This window comes from Salmo salar, chromosome ssa07 (assembly GCF_905237065.1).
Source record: "Salmo salar chromosome ssa07, Ssal_v3.1, whole genome shotgun sequence".
Classification (NCBI taxonomy): Eukaryota; Metazoa; Chordata; class Actinopteri; order Salmoniformes; family Salmonidae; genus Salmo; species Salmo salar.
Window position 1 is genome coordinate 67,501 of NC_059448.1, and position 9,881 is coordinate 77,381.

The 9,881-nt window shown below is 43.3% G+C and overlaps 1 protein-coding gene across 2 annotated transcripts in view; it reads right to left on the minus strand.

Annotated features, from left to right (window-relative positions):
• LOC106562799 (sodium/hydrogen exchanger 9B2) overlaps positions 1-9,048 on the minus strand; it is a 50,747-nt gene extending 41,699 nt beyond the window's left edge. The window contains exons 1-4 of one of the 2 annotated variants that reach the window (XM_045721367.1): positions 8,879-9,048; positions 8,550-8,567; positions 848-938; positions 375-545 (exon numbers count right to left, since the gene is read on the minus strand). In XM_045721367.1, coding sequence (XP_045577323.1) covers positions 375-545; positions 848-932 — 256 coding nt within the window. In that variant the 5' untranslated portion in view covers positions 933-938; positions 8,550-8,567; positions 8,879-9,048. Of the gene's footprint in view, positions 1-374; positions 546-847; positions 939-8,549; positions 8,689-8,878 lie in introns of those variants that run through there. The other variant, XM_045721368.1, reaches the window with a different exon arrangement.
• Positions 9,049-9,881: the final 833 nt, after the last annotated feature.

Genomic DNA, 9,881 nt, shown 5'->3' on the forward strand with positions numbered 1-9,881 from the left:
ACACACACACACACACACACACACACACACACACACACACACACACACTTACGTTAGTCAAAACAGTCCCATTCTTCAAGTCAAAGGGGGATGAAACATATACAGCACTGACTAGTGGAACGTACCAAGTAAAGGGGGGAATATTATATTATATATAAACATATACAGCACTGACTAGTGGAACGTACCAAGTAAAGGGGGGATGTGATATTATATATAAACATATACAGCACTGACTAGTGGAACGTACCAAGTAAAGGGGGATGTGATATTATATATAAACATATACAGCACTGACTAGTGGAACGTACCAAGTAAAGGGGGGAATATTATATTATATATAATCATATACAGCACTGACTAGTGGAACGTACCAAGTAAAGGGGGGAAGGGGGGCAGTGTGGGGAGTTGGATCAGTCCGATCAGTTTTCCTCCACACACAGCACAGAGAAACAGGATGATGATGCCGAACAGATTCCCCCCTGGATAACACTCCTTCTCAGCGATGGACCAGACCACCCCGAACAACAACACTCCCAGACACACTAGACAGAGAGGGAGAGAGACACACACACACACACACACACACACACACACACACACACACACACACACACACACACACATACACACACACACACACACACACACACACACACACACACACACACACAGCTTTTCAGTTTAACATTGTTAGCACTAGTCAGCAATTAATATCAAACTGAATGTTTTAATCATTAATGATTTGAACCCCAACACACACACTGTCACAGACACACACACACACTGTCACAGACACACACACACACACTGTTACACACACACACACACACACACACCGCCGTACCTTTGGTAATAACGTGGGCTAGAAAGCCCTGAGGTCGGGAACATCTCAGTCTGCTGAACCAGGAAGAGCAGTCCATCATGGTCATCCTCACCTGGACACACACACACACACACACACACACACACACACACACACACACACACACACACACACACACACACACACACACACACACACACACACACACACACACACACACACACACACACACACACACACACACACACACACACACACACACACACACACACACACACACACACACACACACACACACACAGAGACACAGACACAACCAAAACCACAACTTTAGAAGTCCACAATACAACCCTTCCTCTCTCCTCACTGGCTCCACAATACAACCCTTCCTCTCTCTCCTCACTGGCTCCACAATACAACCCTTCCTCTCTCTCCTCACTGGCTCCACAATACAACCCTTCCTCTCTCCTCACTGGCTCCACAATACAACCCTTCCTCTCTCCTCACTGGCTCCACAATACAACCCTTCCTCTCTCTCCTCACTGGCTCCACAATACAACCCTTCATCTCTCCTCACTGGCTCCACAATACAACCCTTCCTCTCTCTCCTCACTGGCTCCGCAATACAACCCTTCATCTCTCCTCACTGGCTCCACAATACAACCCTTCCTCTCTCCTCACTGGCTCCACAATACAACCCTTCCTCTCTCTCCTCACTGGCTCCACAATACAACCCTTCCTCTCTCCTCACTGGCTCCACAATACAACCCTTCCTCTCTCCTCACTGGCTCCGCAATACAACCCTTCCTCTCTCCTCACTGGCTCCACAATACAACCCTTCCTCTCTCCTCACTGGCTCCACAATACAACCCTTCCTCTCTCCTCACTGGCTCCACAATACAACCCATCTCTCTCCTCACTGGCTCCACAATACAACCCTTCCTCTCTCTCCTCACTGGCTCCACAATACAACCCTTCCTCTCTCCTCACTGGCTCCACAATACAACCCTTCCTCTCTCCTCACTGGCTCCACAATACAACCCTTCCTCTCTCTCCTCACTGGCTCCACAATACAACCCTTCCTCTCTCCTCACTGGCTCCACAATACAACCCTTCCTCTCTCCTCACTGGCTCCACAATACAACCCTTCCTCTCTCCTCACTGGCTCCACAATACAACCCTTCCTCTCTCTCCTCACTGGCTCCACAATACAACCCTTCCTCTCTCCTCACTGGCTCCACAATACAACCCTTCCTCTCTCCTCACTACCACTGGTACAGACTGGTAATGGTTATAACAACACTACCACTGGTAGAGACTGGTAATGGTTATAACAACACTACCACTGGTAGAGACTGGTAATGGTTATAACAACACTACCACTACCACTGGTAGAGACTGGTAATGGTTATAACAACACTACCACTGGTAGAGACTGGTAATGGTTATAACAACACTACCACTACCACTGGTAGATACTGGTAATGGTTATAACAACACTACCACTGGTAGAGACTGGTAATGGTTATAACAACACTACCACTGGTAGAGACTGGTAATGGTTATAACAACACTACCACTGGTAGAGACTGGTAATGGTTATAACAACACTACCACTGGTAGAGACTGGTAATGGTTATAACAACACTACCACTGGTAGAGACTGGTAATGGTTATAACAACACTACCACTGGTAGAGACTGGTAATGGTTATAACAACACTACCACTACCACTGGTAGAGACTGGTAATGGTTATAACAACACTACCACTGGTAGAGACTGGTAATGGTTATAACAACACTACCACTAGTATAGACTGGTAATGGTTATAACAACACTACCACTACCACTGGTAGAGACTGGTAATGGTTATAACAACACTACCACTACCACTGGTAGAGACTGGTAATGGTTATAACAACACTACCACTGGTAGAGACTGGTAATGGTTATAACAACACTACCACTGGTAGAGACTGGTAATGGTTATAACAACACTACCACTGGTAGAGACTGGTAATGGTTATAACAACACTACCACTGGTAGAGACTGGTAATGGTTATAACAACACTACCACTAGTAGAGACTGGTAATGGTTATAACAACACTACCACTGGTAGAGACTGGTAATGGTTATAACAACACTACCACTACCACTGGTAGAGACTGGTAATGGTTATAACAACACTACCACTGGTAGAGACTGGTAATGGTTATAACAACACTACCACTGGTAGAGACTGGTAATGGTTATAACAACACTACCACTACCACTGGTAGATACTGGTAATGGTTATAACAACACTACCACTGGTATAGACTGGTAATGGTTATAACAACACTACCACTACCACTGGTAGAGACTGGTAATGGTTATAACAACACTACCACTACCACTGGTAGAGACTGGTAATGGTTATAATAACACTACCACTGGTAGAGACTGGTAATGGTTATAACAACACTACCACTACCACTGGTAGAGACTGGTAATGGTTATAACAACACTACCACTGGTAGAGACTGGTAATGGTTATAACAACACTACCACTGGTAGAGACTGGTAATGGTTATAACAACACTACCACTACCACTGGTAGAGACTGGTAATGGTTATAACAACACTACCACTACCACTGGTAGAGACTGGTAATGGTTATAACAACACTACCACTGGTAGAGACTGGTAATGGTTATAACAACACTACCACTACCACTGGTAGATACTGGTAATGGTTATAACAACACTACCACTGGTAGAGACTGGTAATGGTTATAACAACACTACCACTACCACTGGTAGAGACTGGTAATGGTTATAACAACACTACCACTACCACTGGTAGAGACTGGTAATGGTTATAACAACACTACCACTGGTACAGACTGGTAATGGTTATAACAACACTACCACTACCACTGGTAGAGACTGGTAATGGTTATAACAACACTACCACTGGTAGAGACTGGTAATGGTTATAACAACACTACCACTACCACTGGTAGAGACTGGTAATGGTTATAACAACACTACCACTACCACTGGTAGAGACTGGTAATGGTTATAACAACACTACCACTACCACTGGTAGAGACTGGTAATGGTTATAACAACACTACCACTACCACTGGTAGAGACTGGTAATGGTTATAACAACACTACCACTACCACTGGTAGAGACTGGTAATGGTTATAACAACACTACCACTGGTATAGACTGGTAATGGTTATAACAACACTACCACTACCACTGGTAGAGACTGGTAATGGTTATAACAACACTACCACTACCACTGGTAGAGACTGGTAATGGTTATAACAACACTACCACTACCACTGGTAGAGACTGGTAATGGTTATAACAACACTACCACTACCACTGGTAGAGACTGGTAATGGTTATAATAACACTACAACTGGTAGAGACTGGTAATGGTTATAACAACACTACCACTGGTAGAGACTGGTAATGGTTATAACAACACTACCACTGGTAGAGACTGGTAATGGTTATAACAACACTACCACTGGTAGAGACTGGTAATGGTTATAACAACACTACCACTACCACTGGTAGAGACTGGTAATGGTTATAACAACACTACCACTACCACTGGTAGAGACTGGTAATGGTTATAACAACACTACCACTACCACTGGTAGAGACTGGTAATGGTTATAATAACACTACAACTGGTAGAGACTGGTAATGGTTATAACAACACTACCACTGGTAGAGACTGGTAATGGTTATAACAACACTACCACTACCACTGGTAGAGACTGGTAATGGTTATAACAACACTACCACTACCACTGGTAGAGACTGGTAATGGTTATAACAACACTACCACTGGTAGAGACTGGTAATGGTTATAACAACACTACCACTACCACTGGTAGAGACTGGTAATGGTTATAACAACACTACCACTGGTAGAGACTGGTAATGGTTATAACAACACTACCACTGGTAGAGACTGGTAATGGTTATAACAACACTACCACTGGTAGAGACTGGTAATGGTTATAACAACACTACCACTACCACTGGTAGAGACTGGTAATGGTTATAACAACACTACCACTACCACTGGTAGAGACTGGTAATGGTTATAACAACACTACCACTGGTAGAGACTGGTAATGGTTATAACAACACTACCACTGGTAGAGACTGGTAATGGTTATAACAACACTACCACTACCACTGGTAGAGACTGGTAATGGTTATAACAACACTACCACTAGTAGAGACTGGTAATGGTTATAACAACACTACCACTACCACTGGTAGAGACTGGTAATGGTTATAACAACACTACCACTACCACTGGTAGACACTGGTAATGGTTATAACAACACTACCACTACCACTGGTAGATACTGGTAATGGTTATAACAACACTACCACTACCACTGGTAGAGACTGGTAATGGTTATAACAACACTACCACTGGTAGAGACTGGTAATGGTTATAACAACACTACCACTGGTAGAGACTGGTAATGGTTATAACAACACTACCACTGGTAGAGACTGGTAATGGTTATAACAACACTACCACTGGTACAGACTGGTAATGGTTATAACAACACTACCACTACCACTGGTACAGACTGGTAATGGTTATAACAACACTACCACTGGTAGAGACTGGTAATGGTTATAACAACACTACCACTGGTAGAGACTGGTAATGGTTATAACAACACTACCACTACCACTGGTAGAGACTGGTAATGGTTATAACAACACTACCACTACCACTGGTAGAGACTGGTAATGGTTATAACAACACTACCACTGGTATAGACTGGTAATGGTTATAACAACACTACCACTACCACTGGTAGAGACTGGTAATGGTTATAACAACACTACCACTACCACTGGTAGAGACTGGTAATGGTTATAACAACACTACCACTACCACTGGTAGAGACTGGTAATGGTTATAACAACACTACCACTACCACTGGTAGAGACTGGTAATGGTTATAATAACACTACAACTGGTAGAGACTGGTAATGGTTATAACAACACTACCACTGGTAGAGACTGGTAATGGTTATAACAACACTACCACTGGTAGAGACTGGTAATGGTTATAACAACACTACCACTGGTAGAGACTGGTAATGGTTATAACAACACTACCACTACCACTGGTAGAGACTGGTAATGGTTATAACAACACTACCACTACCACTGGTAGAGACTGGTAATGGTTATAACAACACTACCACTACCACTGGTAGAGACTGGTAATGGTTATAATAACACTACAACTGGTAGAGACTGGTAATGGTTATAACAACACTACCACTGGTAGAGACTGGTAATGGTTATAACAACACTACCACTACCACTGGTAGAGACTGGTAATGGTTATAACAACACTACCACTACCACTGGTAGAGACTGGTAATGGTTATAACAACACTACCACTGGTAGAGACTGGTAATGGTTATAACAACACTACCACTACCACTGGTAGAGACTGGTAATGGTTATAACAACACTACCACTGGTAGAGACTGGTAATGGTTATAACAACACTACCACTGGTAGAGACTGGTAATGGTTATAACAACACTACCACTGGTAGAGACTGGTAATGGTTATAACAACACTACCACTACCACTGGTAGAGACTGGTAATGGTTATAACAACACTACCACTACCACTGGTAGAGACTGGTAATGGTTATAACAACACTACCACTGGTAGAGACTGGTAATGGTTATAACAACACTACCACTGGTAGAGACTGGTAATGGTTATAACAACACTACCACTACCACTGGTAGAGACTGGTAATGGTTATAACAACACTACCACTAGTAGAGACTGGTAATGGTTATAACAACACTACCACTACCACTGGTAGAGACTGGTAATGGTTATAACAACACTACCACTACCACTGGTAGACACTGGTAATGGTTATAACAACACTACCACTACCACTGGTAGATACTGGTAATGGTTATAACAACACTACCACTACCACTGGTAGAGACTGGTAATGGTTATAACAACACTACCACTGGTAGAGACTGGTAATGGTTATAACAACACTACCACTGGTAGAGACTGGTAATGGTTATAACAACACTACCACTGGTAGAGACTGGTAATGGTTATAACAACACTACCACTGGTACAGACTGGTAATGGTTATAACAACACTACCACTACCACTGGTACAGACTGGTAATGGTTATAACAACACTACCACTGGTAGAGACTGGTAATGGTTATAACAACACTACCACTGGTAGAGACTGGTAATGGTTATAACAACACTACCACTACCACTGGTAGAGACTGGTAATGGTTATAACAACACTACCACTGGTACAGACTGGTAATGGTTATAACAACACTACCACTACCACTGGTAGAGACTGGTAATGGTTATAACAACACTACCACTACCACTGGTAGAGACTGGTAATGGTTATAACAACACTACCACTACCACTGGTAGAGACTGGTAATGGTTATAACAACACTACCACTACCACTGGTAGAGACTGGTAATGGTTATAACAACACTACCACTGGTAGAGACTGGTAATGGTTATAACAACACTACCACTACCACTGGTAGAGACTGGTAATGGTTATAACAACACTACCACTACCACTGGTAGAGACTGGTAATGGTTATAACAACACTACCACTGGTAGAGACTGGTAATGGTTATAACAACACTACCACTAGTAGAGACTGGTAATGGTTATAACAACACTACCACTACCACTAGTATAGACTGGTAATGGTTATAACAACACTACCACTACCACTGGTAGAGACTGGTAATGGTTATAACAACACTACCACTACCACTGGTAGAGACTGGTAATGGTTATAACAACACTACCACTGGTACAGACTGGTAATGGTTATAACAACACTACCACTACCACTGGTAGAGACTGGTAATGGTTATAACAACACTACCACTACCACTGGTAGAGACTGGTAATGGTTATAACAACACTACCACTGGTAGAGACTGGTAATGGTTATAACAACACTACCACTGGTAGAGACTGGTAATGGTTATAACAACACTACCACTACCACTGGTAGAGACTGGTAATGGTTATAACAACACTACCACTAGTAGAGACTGGTAATGGTTATAACAACACTACCACTACCACTGGTAGAGACTGGTAATGGTTATAACAACACTACCACTACCACTGGTACAGACTGGTAATGGTTATAACAATACTACCACTGGTAGATACTGGTAATGGTTATAACAACACTACCACTACCACTGGTAGAGACTGGTAATGGTTATAACAACACTACCACTGGTACAGACTGGTAATGGTTATAACAACACTACCACTACCACTGGTACAGACTGGTAATGGTTATAACAACACTACCACTGGTAGATACTGGTAATGGTTATAACAACACTACCACTACCACTGGTAGAGACTGGTAATGGTTATAACAACACTATACAATGGTTAGCTGCGAAATTCCCTAAACCTTCCCAACATGTTTCCTGTTTGGAAGATTCACATAATCGGGAGACAATAAGCTGGAAATCCAGGAGTCCTTCAACTTGTATTTCTGGAAAACAACCTATGGCTTAATATGACGGTATTGTATTGTTGTTTGTATTTATGTTAGTGAAGGCATTTCTGCATATAGATAAGATACACAGAATCATCACTAACCTGTGTTCTCACTCTGGCCTCTTCTCCTTCCTTCTAGTCCTCTGCTGGCCTCTTCTCCTTCCTTCTCCTTCCTTCTGCTGGCCTCTTCTCCTTCCTTCTGCTGGCCTCTTCTCCTTCCTTCTGCTGGCCTCTTCTCCTTCCTTCTCCTTCCTTCTGCTGGCCTCTTCTCCTTCCTTCTCCTTCCTTCTGCTGGCCTCTTCTCCTTCCTTCTCCTTCCTTCTGCTGGCCTCTTCTCCTTCCTTCTCCTTCCTTCTGCTGGCCTCTTCTCCTTCCTTCTGCTGGCCTCTTCTCCTTCCTTCTGCTGGCCTCTTCTCCTTCCTTCTGCTGGCCTCTTCTCCTTCCTTCTGCTGGCCTCTTCTCCTTCCTTCTGCTGGCCTCTTCTCCTTCCTTCTAGTCCTCTACTGGCCTCTTCTCCTTCCTTCTAGTCCTCTGCGGGACCAAACTCATGCCTCTCTTTATTGTCACTCAGTGTGTTTGTGTGTGTGTGTGTGTGTGTGTGTGTGTGTGTGTGTGTGTGTGTGTGTGTGTGTGTGTGTGTGTGTGTGTGTGTGTGTGTGTGTGTGTGTGTGTGTGTGTGTGTGTGTGTGTGTGTGTGTGTGTGTGTGTGTTTGAGAGAGAGATAGAGGGAGAGAGAGAGAGAGAGAACTTTTGAAATCTGAGCCAAAGAATACACACTCAACAGGTCAGGTTTAGAGGGGGTAGGAGGGGAGAGAGAGAGAGAGAGAGAGAGAGAGAGAGAGAGACAGTAGATTTTGTTGTTTTAATTAATTTATTGTCTATTGTGTATTTATGACTGTTGTGAATTGTTTCAAATAATGGCGTATTAACTGCCGTTGCCTCATTGAATTTCAATAAATTATTTTCTGTCTCTCAGTTGCTTTAGTATCTATGAGACCTAATCACTTCCTGAATGTGTTCTAGAATGACAGCAGGACCGTTCTGCGTTCTAGAATGACAGCAGGACCTTTCTGTGTTCTAGAATGACAGCAGGACCTTTCTGTGTTCTAGAATGACAGCAGGACCTTTCTGCGTTCTAGAATGACAGCAGGACCGTTCTGCGTTCTAGAATGACAGCAGGACCTTTCTGCGTTCTAGAATGACAGCAGGACCTTTCTGCGTTCTAGAATGACAGCAGGACCTTTCTGCGTTCTAGAATGACAGCAGGACCTTTCTGCGTTCTAGAATGACAGCAGGACCTTTCTGCGTTCTAGAATGACAGCAGGACCTTTCTGCGTTCTAGAATGACAGCAGGACCTTTCTGCGTTCTAGAATGACAGCAGGACCTTTCTGCGTTCTAGAATGACAGCAGGACCTTTCTGCGTTCTAGAATGA